The sequence below is a fragment of the Rhineura floridana genome, chromosome 9 (genome assembly GCF_030035675.1).
Source record: "Rhineura floridana isolate rRhiFlo1 chromosome 9, rRhiFlo1.hap2, whole genome shotgun sequence".
Classification (NCBI taxonomy): Eukaryota; Metazoa; Chordata; class Lepidosauria; order Squamata; family Rhineuridae; genus Rhineura; species Rhineura floridana.
Window position 1 is genome coordinate 113993584 of NC_084488.1, and position 16331 is coordinate 114009914.

Below are 16331 nucleotides of genomic sequence, written 5' to 3' on the forward strand. Positions count from 1 at the left end.
TGATGAGTAAAGGGATTTGAAAACAATTTCAAGTTTGATAACCTTGACATATAAGTGTGTTGGACCACAAATAGGGTTGTATGTAGTGTTTTTAAATTGTTTTTAATTTTTTTTTAATTGTGTTTTTAAATTGTTTTTAATTTTTTTTAATTGTGTTTTTAAATTGTTTTTTGTTTTAAAATTTGTATATTTGTTTTTGTTGTTTTTAGTTGTTGTAAACCTCCTAGAGAGCTTTGGCTAAGGGGCGGTATATAAATGTAATAATAATAATAATAATAATAATAATAATAAACATTCAACTAAACGCTACTCGGAGTAGATCTGTTGAAATTAATGAACCTAAGGTGGTCATGTCTATTAACCGCAATCGGTCTATTCAGTAGGACTAGGATTGAATACGACCCACAGTATGGTTCTGGATACCCCAACTGAAACTAATTGTATGGTGTGGGTAGGCTGCACTCAATGTCAGTAACAGTAAAGTTTGCCTAATTTGGGGTGTAGCTGGGGCACAGATTACACACTACCCTGTTGTCTAACAGTATTTATATTTTTGTCCCTGGGATTGATAGGACGCCTGTGGGTAGAGGACGGGCCTGGCTTCGCCTAGCGCTAATGCAGAAGAAGCTTTCTGAATACATGAAAGCCTTGATAAATAGAAGGGAAATTCTTAGGTGAGTAGTTTGTCCTTTCTTGACATGGAAACCTTGCTTTCAATAAATGGGCATTCATGACATAAGCCAGTTGTGCTCTGTAGGCATCATCTTTGTGTGTGTCTGTATGCACAGTTGGAATAAAAGTTGTTCAGGCACTTCCAAGGGTGTGTTTGTTTGTTTGTGTGATGGCAGCATGGGTGGGATGTAAAAATCTTTTTTGGAGACTTGCTTGCTTGTCATAATGTGTTTGGATATCTGCCTTCCAGCACGGAAGGAACTGGAAGGGAACTCAAAGGATTGCTGTGGACATGACTTTTTCTTGCACTGAGGAAAAAAAATAATGAAAATGAAAAAAATGGGTTCGCTGTCACAGATTTGTAACTAAGCTGCCTGGTGATTAAATGGTTTTCAAAGGGAAAAGAAAAAGAAATTCATGGCTACCTTGTTTGACTTTTAGTAAAATAATCCCTCCTCCAAATATTTATGCCCTTTCAAAGTTATCAGAATTTCCCCACCCCACCTTAGCAGGAGACAAAACTTCTGTGTGTGTGTGTGTGGAGTTGTGTAGAGCCCTAATAATGCTTGACTCCATTCTCCTAGCCTTGTTTTTAATCTGGACTTTCTGATTGAATAGTGCAGATAAGATAAGTGAAGAAGGTTTCTCTTACGGAGTGACTGGCTTGCCTCCCACTGACTCATGGCTCAACATAACAAACAATATCCAAACTTAAAAGCTTTGTTGTCACTTCATCCCCTGAGCAGGAAGGGCCTGTTGCAATAACAGTGAGTGGATTTGTTGAAGCTTGGGATGTAGTGATTTAATAAGCTTTATTTCAATTTGTTTTGCAGTGAGTTTTATGAACCTAATGCCCTCATGATGGAAGAAGAAGGTGCTATAATTGCTGGCCTTTTAGTCGGCCTCAATGTAATTGATGCAAATTTCTGCATGAAGGGTGAAGACTTGGACTCTCAGGTGATGGATATTTAGTCATTTATATACTCTCATCAGTTGTGTTGATTTTGTTCATGAAGAAGTGGAAATTTTAAGTTAAAGCTCATTCTGAACTTTTGTCACTGGGATGCATTTTGGCTAGGCAGTGGCTGCTACACAAGATCAAGCTTAACCACACTGAGCTCTACATACAGATTTTTCCCTACTGTTTAGAAAGGGTTGAGTTTTCTTTAGCTACAAGGGATGCTTACATTGTGGCTTTGATTTCTATTTTCTTGGCATTTATCCGTGAAGAGGAATGTTTTGATTTTTGCTGTAAGTCTCTTTCCATTTGAAGCATACATGCAGCTGCTCTCTGGTCATCTCCAAGCAGCTGTTTGTTGTGCATTCTGTTGCTAGTTGTTTTAAACTAAAACGTCTTTTTAGTTTCCATTTCTTTGTTCTGCTTTGGTGACAACACGATCAACAGAAAATCTGTACTCTGTGCTTTTTAAAAAAACCTTTCCTTTATGTTGAACAAACATACATTTTCCGGTGCAGAATTATATTTTTTGCAGATTTGTGTTTTTAAGAATTAGCTTGCTCATTGTGCATGCATTGATCTTGGACTTTGGGGCAAGCAGATGTGTGGTGGGAAGAACAGAGGTGAGGGTAACATGAAGGGCAGTAAAATGTGTGGCTAGGGACTGTTGACTGTAAAGGTTGCAAGCTGATGAAGCTGCCCTCCTCAAGCAATGTGCAGGTGTCGTCCATACCATGGGGACTAGAAGCCTGCACATCTAAGGAAGTTAATGGGAGATTCTTAAGAATCCAGATGCTTTGTAAGTTTCTAGATTTTGGCCCAGAATTGTAGAGCAGGGGTCACCAACCTTTTTGGGCCCATTGGTACTTTTGCAAATTAGAAAAAGTAAACATTGCAGACTATTCAATTGGCTGCAAAAGAATGCTTTTTTAAAGTCTGAATTCAGCAGGTGGGGAGGGGATACCTTGGATGTCAGGAAAGGTGTCTCTGGGGACTTGTGCACCTGCTGATGTCACATTGGCAATCCCATTCGTAGAGGATGAATAACTTTGTCTCTAGTTGAACTGAAGTAGAACTAATTTGCATTTTCTGTTTATATATGTTTGGTTGTGGCTTTGGAAATACGTGGTCATGATTTGTTGTGCTGCCCTACTTCTAAGATGCTACATACAGAAGACCTGATTTTCTATTTGATTTCAATATAGTTCCCATTTTCTCTGGGTTTTATTCTTAGTAGGAAGATATGCAGTAAAGGCATAAAATACCATGGCCATGACATAACAAGATAAATAATTTGCTTGCATGCAATAGTGTGCTTGTACCAGGGTTTCCCCATATGTTTTCATTCCCAGTAGCTGTGCCAAATAGCAAAATGGTTTTGACTTTAAAAAGCCATTGGGGGATGTGAGAGCTGCTGCTGCAGAAGAAGAAGAAGAAAGGAAGACCTGAGCACATAGATTTGATTCATCTACCTGATTATTGCCCATGTCTTAAATAAGGCACTCAATTTCTGTTCATGTAAGAAGAAATCTAATTGAGTTTTGACCTGAAGTATTATTGTCTTCTCTTGTAGGTTGGAGTTATTGATTTTTCAATGTATTTAAAGGATGGCAACAGCAGCAAGGGAAGTGAGGGGTAAGTACTTTTTTCTGGTGCTTCAGATTGTTCTGTGAAGCTGAATTTTAGAGGAAGCTTAGCAACTATGTTGCTTTGTTCTTTCTCTCTCAATGATGGCCCTAGAAGTTTCTACTACAGTCTCATTAAGTTGGTTGGAGTTGAAAGTTGGAGTTACAAGTCGAAACTATTAATGAAGCGGGGGGGGGGAGAACATGAATACTTTAAGAGTGCTAGTGTTAGTCTAGTCCAGGATCTTGAGGGTTCTTTTCTTTCCTGAGATGAGTTGCGCTAAAGTGACATGAACAGAAAAGGAGCTAGAAAACATATGCACTTACATACTTTTGCTTTAAAGATATTTAATACAGCAGCTGTGACTAGGCTTACACAGATGGATACTATTGTATAAGATATGTTGACAGAAATACTCATGTAATTATTAAATTAATGTTCCCATTGGTTACTGCTTCTGTCACTTTTTTGTTTTCATAACGTTTGCTTTTGCTTTTTTCTTGTTTGCTTGTCCATCTTTATGATTTCTCATTCTATACGTTCTTGCAAATCATGGTTTTGTTTTCATTGACTCAGTTTAAGTCTCGCTTTGAGCTTCTAAATCTACAACATGCAAACCATGGTTTAGAGCTACTTGCCTGCTTTTCTGTTGTTACAGCACTCAGCTTGATAAATTCACTCCTGTCTTTGTGGCACAACACACTCTCTGGAGGTTGATTGATGACTCTCAGGGCCGGCCTTAGGGTGGGTGCTGGGCTAGGGTGCCTAGGTGGGCTCAGTGACTGGTGTTTTTTTTTAAGTACTGTTGGCGGTGAGTTAGGGTGGCAAAAAGCAAGTGTCTGTAACCTTTGTTTCAAGGTTCTACAGGTTGTTTGGGTACTAACTACAAACATGATCTTCCTTCTGTTAGCTTTAAAGCATGTTTCTTTTTCAGTTTCCACTTTGATGTCATTTGTGCTAGGTAAAAATATGTGGACCACAGCTTTACTTTAAAGTTACTGAGCATGTAGCACTTCAGATACTATAAGCATTATATAAATAAAAATAAAATAAAGCTGTCAGCTGGATATACCTTTTTATTACTTTTTTATTACTATTATAGATAAAAATAATGGATTTTCTAAACTAAAGAAAACTTGCCTGAAGACAGGAACTACTTCCAAAAAAAGAAAAAAAGTAAAGTTTGTGATAATTGCAGAGGTACTGTTGGAGCTCAGAGAGGAGAGCTTGCAGCAGGAGCCATTTTGTGTGTGCGCTGAACATAATACATAATATAGACCTACAACTCCATGAGAGTCATCCTTTGAGACCCGCTCATACCACATGGCAAGCGTCATTGGGATCCTAGAACTGGGGCAGGAGTGCACTGAAAGCAGAGCAGCAAATAAGAAGTAGCTCACTCTGGGCCCTTTGCATAGGCATTGCTGAGGAGAAGCCTGGGAGTAGCAGGGTCTGTTACACTGCTATGTTTTGCAATCCTGCACAAGCCATGCAACTTGGTAATACTAAAAAGCTGCAGGGCTGCTGGTATGTGTGTGGGGAATTGGTGCAATTTGTCCCAGGCCTCTGCAAAGCAAGCGCCCCCCCTCCTGGCCTCAGTTCCTGTGCATACCATTGGCCCCTGCTCTGACCTTGCCCATGCTCACCAGAATTCTTGGTATTAAGTTTACATAAAAAGAAAAAATGGTATATTAGCGTAGAAGATGACACTGAATCTCAACTTGTTACTTTAACATAATGGGACCTCTCCCCAGGCATGATGAAGTCAATACTGTACATAGTTGTGCATGAAACAGAATAGATGATAATTAAGCTGGGAAGCTGGGAAGGGGAGCCCACATACTAGCTGGGCCTGCAGCCTAGCTGGAGTCTCCTAGTAAGGGAGTCTAAGGTGAAATATTTCATTATGTCTGGGCAGCAATAGAAATAAGATTGGTCAGGCAGGTCTGACATTGGCCCAGGCCAAGTAGCCCTGGTTACAGAGTTTGTTGTAAGGAGAGAAGGAACAGGGGAGGTTTTAAGGAGGGAATCTGTGGCAGAACAGGCAGCCTGTTCTTATCACAAAAAGAACTCCAGACCAGTTGGAGAAAGAGCTCAAGTAGTGAGTGAGTGAACACCTCCTAGGATTTCAGGCAAGGTGCCACTAGGGAGTAATTTTCTGTGGCAGTTCCCATGGGAAAGGTGCAAGAGTGGTGTGAGTCCAGGCCTTGAGGGAGGAATCCTTCCAGAGTGTGTAGTGGAGAGGCCAGCAGCAGGCCACAACCAGAAGACCTGTGAGGCTGAGCTCCAGGAAGCAGAAGAAGCTCTGCCAGAAGGGGTGTGGAATTTGCAGGAGGTGCTCTGGGGCAACACAACCCGATTCCTATTCCCTTATCCCCCTGTAGGAAAAAAATGAAGCAATCTATCATTCTGCTTGATCCCAGGGCAAGGAGTACAGGCAAGAATTCTCACATGTAGTCCGTGCGTGCAATAATTCTCACATGTGGCCCTCTGCTTTGTACACACATGCATGGGTCTTTGTAGGGAGCAGCAGCAGGGCCCCCAACATCACACCTGCGTTGAGCTCCATAAACCCTCTGGGTGTCCTGCAGAGCTGACCACTGGAAGGGGGCACTGAAGGCACTCATAGCCTGTGCGCTATTTATTCTAGGGCCAGCTCTGATGACCTAAGTATGAATAGTTAATTCAGACATTGTACCAAACGATGGTTAACAATGGTTTGCAAACACATTTCAAACCAAGTTTTTAAATTCTGGTTTGCTACCTGATTATACAACATGTTTCTGTCGATTCAGATACCGCACCAAACTATACTTAAGCTTCTTTAACTATCATTTGGAATATTGTTGGAATTAAGCCAGTGCCTTGTTTGTCTGATCTTAGCGGAGTGGGGCAATGATGTTTCTAAGCTCGAATTGCTTTCAGTTGTTTTAAGTTGCATTTTTTCTGTTCATAAGTACAACAATAGAACCACTCGCAACTCCCCGTCTGCTTTTTGTCATGATCAATAATATTTTGCTGCTATTCCTTAACATTGTGTCCCAATTCCAGAGATGGTCAAATTACTGCAATTCTGGACCAGAAAAATTATGTAGAAGAGCTCAACAGACATTTAAGGTAAAGTCTGAATTTCCTATTTAATTGTGATTTGTAAAAGACTTGGTTGGCTAATGTTGAGTTGTTCAGTTTCATTATAATTACTGCAGGTGTCTTAATTTCACAGTGCCACAGTCAACAATCTGCAAGCAAAGGTTGATGCTTTAGAAAAATCCAACACTAAACTTACTGAGGAGGTAGGTAGAAATCAAAGAAATATGCTCTTTATTCCTGTTTGGGGGACACTCGGTGAATTAGGGTTTACTGTCTGATGATTTTTTTCCCACATGGGGAGGAGGGAATGCCTCTTCTGTGGTGGAGTATGGTGGAACCGATGTGGAACCATGCAAAAACAAAAGTAGGCTTTTTCCTTCAGAACTCAAATTTGTGTGCAAATTTTATGCATATTTAACAAGTGAATGCCGTATGATTGACCAACCAACAGCCTAACCCTATTCATGTTTACTCAGAAGTAATTCCCAAAATTTGACTTATAAGAGATACAGTATTATGGTGTGGAGACATCAGGTAAAGAACTAATGTTGGTATAGGAATTGGCAGAAGCCCACCCCGAGGAACACATATGTTGTTAGTGCCTCTGCAGTGAGATTGCCTTGGTTCAGTATTACTGAGCTGAGGACTTTGATGTCTTTTGAGAATGTGAGTTGGATTAGCACATTGACTTGCACTGGGCATGAATATTTTGTGTTCCTACATAAAGCCAGTGCAGGAATCACGGAGGTTCCATACTGAACATGGAATGATAGGTGGGAGGAAGCTGCAATAAGTTGTGGGCAAAATGGCCAAGAAGGAAACATTGCCTGAGCAAGAGGTCCAGTGCAGACTCCGAGGATGACCGCATGGGCAACTGTGGATCTTCTTTTGCCCTAGCTTGAGGTCACTGAGAACTGTCAGATCCAGAGGTTGCAACACCTTTCTTGTGGAGCCCATCACAGCTATCTTTTATTGGCCAATTTCTGTGTATGAAAGATTTTGTAAAATTATCTGGTATGTAGCCGTCATACAACAGGAGCTCTCAGGTGTCCCTGGTCCAAGTCTGTTTTAACTCACTTCCAAGAAACCATCTGTAAAAATCACAAACAGTGATGATCTTTTTTTACTCGTTGCATTTTCTTGTTTACACACACAGCTTGCTGTTGCAAACAACAGGATAATAACCCTGCAAGAAGAGATGGAGCGAGTCAAAGAAGAAAGTTCATATATTTTGGAATCCAACCGAAAGGTCAGTGTGTGTGTAAGTGTCTAGCAACTGCAGGTAGATTCTGTCCCCACCCTGCAATTGCCGCAGCACATTTGCCCAGGACCTCTTTGTTCTGTAGACATTTTACTGCAAAGTATCTTGTTTCTCCTGCTCTCTGCTTGTGATATCCTGCAATCTGTTATGTATGTGGGTTGATATTGTGGGAATACTCTGATGTGTGTATGGTATTAACTTCCAGCCAAAGGGATTGGATTCAATGGTCATTTGGCTTCTCCCAATCCATCAGTTCTGTGTTTTGTTAGAATCCTGTTGGAAAGGGAATTTCTTTGTGGAATAAATTCATAACAGTGGTGTTCCTTTTTTTTTTATCATTAATTTTTATTCAAATTTTCAAAGACGAAAAAATAAAACAAAACAAAAACAATTAAACAATAAAATAAAATGTCGACTTCCGATTTGTCGCAGATCAGTTACAGGTCTAGAATATATAACAATCCTATCTCTAAAATTATATTGTAAAATCACTTTCCTCCAGTAATTATCTTAATTAATCATCAAATCTCATAAACATTATTTTATTCTTTCCACAAAAAGTCAAAGAGAGGTTTCAATTTCTTGAAAGATATATCTTTCAATTTTTCTCCAAATAAACATGTCGCTTAATCCATCTAATTCAAATCTGTTAGGCCCAATAATTTCAATAGCCATTCTTCCATTATCTATATTAACTCCATCTTCCATCTTCAATGATCCTGTTAAGTCCAGTAATTTCAGTAGCCATTCTTCCGTTATCAATATCCCATAATAATCTTGTTGTCATAGCCATAGTCCAAGTAAACATATCAATTAATCCATCTCGTCAAATCTGTTAAGTCCAATAATTTCCATAACCATTCTTCCATTATCAATATTAATTCCATCTTCCATCTTCAATAGTCCTGTTAAATCCAGTGGTTTCAGTATCCATTCGTCCATTATCAGTATCCCATGATGATCTTGCTGTCGTAGCCATAGTCATATAACAAGAGTCTGATGGGAATTTCCCCCATCACAAATATGCCTTTGCCATCAATTCTGAATATGTTGTTGAAATATTGTTGTAAAGTCACATCTCTGCTCTGGGTGCATCTCTGCTCTGTCACATATTTGTAGTTAATTCCATAATTTTTTTCCATGTCAGGCCCCATCACATCATTCCAGTCAAGAATTCTGAATATGTTACTGAAGTATTGCTGCAAAGTCATATCTCTGTTCTTCTTTTTTACAAAATGCACTGGCTCATCTCTTAAGAGTTTCTCCACTGTCACATATCTGTAGCCAACTCCATAGATTTTTTCTATGTCAAACTCCATCACATCATTCCAGTCCAGAAAATTATCCAAGACATTGATAACTTTACCACCAAAATCTTCATTAATTTCTTCAGAGACAACGTTGAATTCCAAACAGTCAACTTTATTTCTAACATCCATAAAATCCAAATCTTTTTCAAATTTCACATTTGTTCCAATCTCCAGGGCTTGTAGCTTCCCTATCCCATCAAACTCCTCTCTCACAGAATCCACTATTTCTTTAAGCTCCTGCGTCATTTTGTTAAGTTCAATTTTCATCTCCTGTCTACCCTGTCTCAGGGTTTGTTTTGTTATCTCAATCTCACCCATTATTTTCTGAAACATAATTTCTTCCATGGTCTCATTCACTTTCCTGGTTGTCATTCTTAAAACCACAGAGACAAAAATTATTTCAGCCACAATTGGGTTAATATTTCAGGCTTGCTTGTATCAGTGTAGACAATACAGCCTGCCTTATCTCTATGTGTTCAGGAATACAAAACAAACTTAGTTCCCAACATCAAAACAATTAGTGGCGTGATGAACAAGCAGATTCGTCAAAATGAAATAGACCAAAAAGAATTTTTCCCCCCCTCCTCGAAATAGAAATCCCTCTTCCGTTGATATCTTTAGAATGCACCTCCAGGACAGCTTTTTGCGATAAAAACAAAGATAAGCTTTTTCGATTTCTTTCCTCCTTAATTTCGTTAGTGAAAGCGAAAAGCCAAAACTCACCTAAGAGTTCTTCAAAGCTGATTCATTGACAAATCTCTTTTTTGCTGCACCAATTTAAGCCAAGTAAAAAAAGAAGATAGAAAGAAGGATGCTTATTTGCCTGTTAGAGTCCGTTTTCTTTAAAGAAAAGATAAACGTGTCGCTATAATCAGCTAGAGCTTGATGAAAGTCCGTCCGGCATTGCAGTTTGAACTTTCTCTCATAAATAAATGAAATCCAGTCCTCCCCACAAAAACAGGCTTTGGGGTTGATCTCTATGTTTCTCCCTGCCCGGGAGAAAATCTTTATCAGTCAAAAAGAACGTTGTGACTGATTTTAGAGCTGAAAAAGCTTCTTCTGAGACGAGAGCTCGCTCAGAGGCAGCACAGGCAAAGCAACCCTTCCCAGAAGTCCCCAGTGGTGTTCCTGATGCCAATCTTTATATTTGTATTCTAGGTTTAGCTTAATGTTTGGCTGAGAGCCTGGTATAAACACTCTGAATTTACTCCATTTCCTAAGCACCTTTCCTGATTAATGTGTCTAGTGTTTGTAATTACTTGTCCAATTACAGTAGATTTGGAAACCTTTTCTGGCCAGTGGTTCAGTTCCTTATCTCCCCACTCCTGGCAGGCCAAATTTGACTGGTGGGTCAATCACCTGATGACCTGTCAATCACCTGATGACACTATGACATTAGGTGATGCTGCACTTTGAATCTCCAATTGTCAGGACTTCAAAACGCAATGCTCAGGGCTGATTTGCAAACAGCCTTGTGCTGTTATTTAAACCTCCATAAACCGGAGGTTCAAAGAACAGTATAGGACTGTTTATAAAAGGGCTTTCAAACAGCCCAGTGCTGCTCTTTGAATGTCCAGTTTTTAGAAGTTCAAGGAGCAGTCCTGGGGAAGAGAAGTTGTTTCTGTTCAATGGAAACTGCTTCCCTCTCCTGGAGCATGGTGCACTCCCACAACCATCACTTGATGGGTGGCGAGAGCACGCCTTGCTCCAGCAAAGGAACAGTTGGGAGCTCATTTTAAGCTTCCAACTGTTCCTTTGAAGCCCTGCTGTTACCTGCCCATACCTGACATAATGTATGTCAAGTGTAGGGCAGTGGTGTGCCTCAAAGAGATTCATAGTCTGGGGATGCTCCTGGATCTATCTTTGTTGCTAGAGGCCCAGATGACCTCAGGGACTAGGAGTGCTTTTTACCAGCTTCAGCCGTTTCTCAACCGGGATAGCCTGACCACTATTGGACATGCACTGATTAACCTCCATGCTGGATTACTGTAATGTGCTCTATGTGGGGCTGCCCTTGAGGTTGGTCCAGAAGCTGCAGCTGGTGCAAAATGCAGTGGCACGACTATTCACTCAGGCAAAGTATTGCCATCATGTTACCCTGCTGCTGAAAGAATTGCATTGGCTGCCCATTAGCTACTGGGCTACGTTCAAGGTGCTATTTTTGGTGTATGAAGTCCTGTACAACTTGGGATCAGGATATCTGAAAGATCGTCTTATCCCTTATATACCCAGTTGATTACTGTGCTCTGCAGGTGAGGGCCTCCTTCAAATACCATCTCATCATGAACACAACATAGAAAGTGGACTTTTAGTGTTGTGGCACCTACCCTTTGGAATTCCCTCCCTTTAAATATTAGACAGGTGCTGTCTTTGTTGTCTTTTTGGTGCCTACTGAAGACCTTCCTCTTTCAACAAGCCTTTTAAGTAGAGACCTTATTCCAGTCTGCATGTGTGTTGGAGTTGTTTTTAAGATGTTTTAAAATATGCTTTAAAAAAAAAAGGTTTTTAAGATGGTTTTAGTGTTTTATCCCTTGCTTGCCACCCTGGGCTCCTTCTAGGAGGAAAGGCAGAATAAAAATAATTTAAAAAAACAGCTTTGTGGGACAAATGGGGAGGCCTGGCAGGCACAGTTTGGCCCGTGAGCCAGAGGTTCCCCACCCCAGAATTAGAGCATTGAGAACTTTTGTCTTTTAAATGGAGCATTTAACATCAAACCATTTAACAAACAAACCATTAACATCCCTCTGTTTAGCTAAAACAGCCTTTGCCAACCTGGTGTCCTCTGATGCTTTGGGCTATGACTTCCATTAGTGCCAGCCAGATGGGAATTATAGTCCAAAATATCTGGAGGGCATCAGGATGGCAAAGGATGAGCTGAAACATAGAGCTCCACTTGGAAAACTTGGGTTACAGAAGGAATTTCCATGTTTATATTTGCTTGTGTGCATTAAAATCTGAATGTGTAGTAGTGATTAATTTGTGTGGCCTCAAATATCCTAGTAACAATGCAGATAAGATTACACTCTGCAAGAGGAAAAACAGCAATGACATCATTTAATCATTGTAATATTGATTGAATGACAAAAATCTGCATTTCGTTTGCTTTTCCGGTTTGTTGATTTTTAACAGCAGGTAACTAAGCAAGACAGGACTGCAGATGGGCATGCCCTTAATGAAGCACGGAAACAGCTGAAGGAGGAAACTCAGCTACGGCTGGTAAGCAGAACAACCTAATGCTCAGTTTAAAAAAGCTGTTGGAAGCCCTGGATCTGATGCTGTGCTGACATTTTCCCATAGTAATGAAGAAGTTAAACAGATTTTCTGTGGTAAGTGGGGTAGCGCTGCATGGCTATGCCCCATTTGTCTAGCAGAAGATGCCACTTCAGATAGTACAGGCCCCTTTTGCATGAAGCAACTGCAGTTTAAAATCAGGCTGAAAATATCCTGCACAAGAGGTAATTTTTCTGATTCTCAGGAGAAGGTTGTCCATATTTGCCACAATACTATTGAGCTTCTGTCATGTGCAGTGCATGTCATAAAGCCTAAATGTAAAACTTTCTATTGCTAGGCATGGTAAGGTTTCCAGGAGTAGTTGCACATAATTTATGGAGGGGCAGGGTGTAGAAGTCAGTAAGCATTCTGTAAAATGGAAAGTAGAAAATGGGGCTAGACATACAGATTGAAATTGGATTGTTCATGCTAGTAATGTAATATTGCAACAAGTGCACTATGGGCTAGAATAGGAGTGGGAAATCTGGTGCCTTCCAGGTCTTGGACTCCAGCTCCCTTCAGCCCCAGCCAACATGGCCGATTGTCAGAGCTGAAAGGAGTTGTAGTCCAACAACATCAGGAGGGCCGCAGGTTCCCCAGACTTGTGCTAGAACCTTAGGCTTTGAGCCTTTTTCTTAACATTTCTTGCAGTTTTTTTAGATGAGGGTAAGTAATCTGTGACTCTCCAGATGTTGCAAGTTCCTGCCATCCTTGATCACTGGCCATATTGACTAGGGCTGGTGGGAATGGAATCCCAATAACTTATGGAGGGCACCAGATGGTGTAAGGAGTGTGATATTACATGGATATTATAGAGTCAGTTTTACAAGCTCTCAGATAAACACTCAGAATGTCTAATAACCTTTCTAAACCATAATACTGGTACGTAGGATACTTTAGTGAGGCTAGCAATTTATTTATAAAAATAAGTCATGATGGAGATGAGTACTTGATGTGTGCACGGTTCTTTAAATTAGGCAAATCTGTTACATTCTATGAAGTGTAGGAAGAATAGCCATTGTATGTCACAAACACGAAATTGCATTAATGTCATATCTGTAATATTTGTAATATAGATCACTGCCTTAGAGAAACTCAGACCTTTGGTCCATCTAGATCATTACACTGATTGGTAAGAAAATAAGAAGAGCTCTGTTGGATCAAGCCAATGGCCCATCTAGTCCAGCTTCCTGATCTCATAGTGGCCAATCAGATGCCTGTGGGAAGCCCACAAGCAGGACTTGAGGTCAATAGCACTCTCCCCTCCTGCATTTTCCAGCAACTGGTATTCAGAAGCACAGTGCCTCTGATGCTCTGGAGAATGGTAGTCTTTCCCCACCCTACCTGGATATGTCAGCAATTGAAACTGGGTCCTTCCATATGCAAAGTATGCACTTAATCATTAAGCAATGGCCCCTCACTAAAGAGTGCATTTATGAAAGAGAACAACCAAAAGTTCTGAAACACTTTTTAAAGATTACCAAGTTTATTGTAGCATTTATTGTAAGCTAGATTCTACTTCATTAAATAGTATTCTCTTGATAAAGCAGATTAGAGCCTACACAAACTTAAATTAAATTTAAACATAATTAAACATAATAATTAAACAATTAAACTTAAAGCTTAATAAATTTGGTAGTATTTAATCTGCTGAAGGACAGTCTGTTGCTTTGCCTATGGCAAACTAACATTGCTGCTCTTCTGGAATTTGTAAAGAACATTAACCTCTCATTCTCTCTGTTGGACATATGGACAATAAAACAACCCCCCTGGCCAGATCCTTGGTTGAGTATATATATGTTTGTGTGTGTGTGTGGTTTAGGATGTGGAAAAAGAACTTGAGGTGCAGATTGGAATGAGACAAGAGATGGAACTGGCTATGAAGATGTTAGAAAAAGATGTTTGTGAGAAGCAAGATGCACTGGTGGCACTCAGGCAGCAACTTGATGATCTCAGGGCCCTAAAACTTGAACTTTCCTTCAAGCTGCAGGTAAGCAAGCAGGACCAGGTTAGCTGTTAGATTCTAACTCCTCCCAACTTTATTGTGGAAACTTTGTGGTTTTTGGACATGAGAGACCGAGAATCGAATGCTTGCTCAGCCTGAAATTCACAAAGAGACCCTGTACATTTTCACCCTCACTTGTCTTGCATGGTCTCCCTTGAACATTTGCAGAATTGTAGCCATAGGAAAGAAACATATATAAATAAGAATACCATAAAGTAGGACAACAGCCATCTTGGGCTCTGCTCTGTAGGGTAATTTAATAGTTTATCCGTGGAGAGTAGACCTCTCCTGCTCCTCTATACTGTGCTGCTTTTGCAGTTTCTCCCCACTGAATTGTCTGGGCTGGTATGGATAAAACAAAAGCTTCCGTTAACTCTGAGTAAGAAATTGGGAAAGGGTTGGGGGATTATATAGTCTGTGGCATCTTTGCTAATTTCGCCCTGCCATGGTCCAGTGTTGCACTTTTAACTGAGGTCAGCCATGGTTAAACCTAACCACAGGGTGCTTCTAACTCAGCACTTGAATCCAAGGCCTGCAGCCGCTTCCCAGTTAGTTAACCGTAGTTGTAGGGGTACCATTTAGTCTTGTACAAGCTGTATATATACTGTATAAGACCAAAGCTCCCAAAGTAAAGCTAGTATTGAGAAACCTAAAGACTGCAAATTTTACTTGCTGTCTTTCAGCCATATGCTGGACTTCTGATGTTCAGGGTGTATTTACAATAATACAGTCCACTTCAGAACAGCTTTGTGAGGCAGATCACTGTAATTCTCATTCTGTAGTGAGGAAATGTGGTTGAGAGGGTGATTTGGCGAAGACCACACAATGAGCCTATGGTTAAAATGGGGATTGAATCCATATCTCCCTAAAAAAAGGACAGTTTTGTCCTCTGGGGTTTATAGGTCTCCACTTTAAAATCATGCCCTATGTTCAGTGCTGATGCATTTTTCCTGTCAATATGATACTTTGGCAATAATCAGTTGATAACAAGTTGCAGATGACTGCTGCATAAATAAACATTATGGATGAAACTGACTTATATTGAAATGGATTTACTTTAAACTTGCATGACGTGGCAGCTAAATCATCAAAAATATACTCACCCAAGTGTGACAAGAGGCTGGTCCTTAGCAGTTATGTTTTTTAGATCTTTTATTACTACTAGTTTTATAGGTATCACGAATTGCATCTCATTCTTCAAAATCTTATTCTGTAGTTACCAGTGGCTATTAAAGCTCCTTGGAGCTTTAATAGCTTTGGGAGGAAGGGCAGAATAGATAGAAAGAAAACAAATAGATAAAGATGGTGTTGTAACATTTTGCCTTCCTAGAGTTCAGATTTGGGAGTGAAACAAAAGAGTGAACTAAATAGCCGCTTGGAGGAGAAGACAAATCAGATGGCTGCAACCATTAAACTGCTTGAACAAAGGTAAAATTTAGACTTGCTTATTCAGTGAAATACAATTGCGACCTTCTGTTGATGTCGTGTTCTTTTTTTAAAAAAATACTCTTAATGTACATATTTTTAGGATATTTGAAAATGGAGGTTAAACATTTTAAACAGCATGTGCTTCAAGGTGCAATATTTCAGTACCTGCAGTGGAGAGACCATGGAGTATTGCTGCCCCCATTACCCCATCATAACACGTAGCTCAGACTTTAAAGGGAGCTACCTTACGTACATGACTCCACCAGTTATTATATGTTATACCTGTATGCAAAAAAGAGAAGAGCACCACAGATGCTCTGAAGGAGGGACCAAGCCAGGGGTTGCCAATGTGGTGCCCATGGGTGCCCATGTTCCTGCAGAGGCTTTCCTGGGTGCCCGCAGGGTCCCCTCCCCTCCCCTCTCCTTGCTGAAATTAGGCTTGTAGCCAATAACCAAGGTAGTAGTGTGTGCTTGGGTGTAACATGTTTGTCTAGATTGCAAATGTGTCCATGGGCCCAAAAAGGCTAGCGACCTCTGAATGAAGCTATGTGGCAATGATGTTCTGTGGTAGGCATCAAGGCTCTGTGTTACCCAAAGCATTCCTACCTGGTTTGTTGTAATTTAAATCAAATTGAAAATAATGATATAGTCAAGCCTCAACTGTCAGCATAGCACACACTGTCTGGACCGCTCCTTTTCTGCTCAGGAGAC

The 16331-nt window shown here is 40.3% G+C and overlaps 1 protein-coding gene across 12 annotated transcripts in view; it reads left to right on the forward strand.

Annotated features, from left to right (window-relative positions):
* The window catches only part of RUFY3 (RUN and FYVE domain containing 3), a 72319-nt gene that overhangs the window by 39746 nt on the left and 16242 nt on the right, over positions 1-16331 (forward strand). For 7 of the 12 annotated variants that reach the window (XM_061583407.1, XM_061583397.1, XM_061583399.1 and 4 more), the window contains 9 exons: positions 573-674; positions 1506-1629; positions 3204-3265; positions 6308-6373; positions 6480-6549; positions 7503-7595; positions 12047-12133; positions 14010-14177; positions 15523-15620. In XM_061583407.1, coding sequence (XP_061439391.1) covers positions 573-674; positions 1506-1629; positions 3204-3265; positions 6308-6373; positions 6480-6549; positions 7503-7595; positions 12047-12133; positions 14010-14177; positions 15523-15620 — 870 coding nt within the window. The remainder of the gene's footprint in view (positions 1-572; positions 675-1505; positions 1630-3203; positions 3266-6307; positions 6374-6479; positions 6550-7502; positions 7596-12046; positions 12134-14009; positions 14178-15522; positions 15621-16331) is intronic. The other 5 variants (XM_061583398.1, XM_061583400.1, XM_061583402.1 and 2 more) reach the window with 1 other exon arrangement.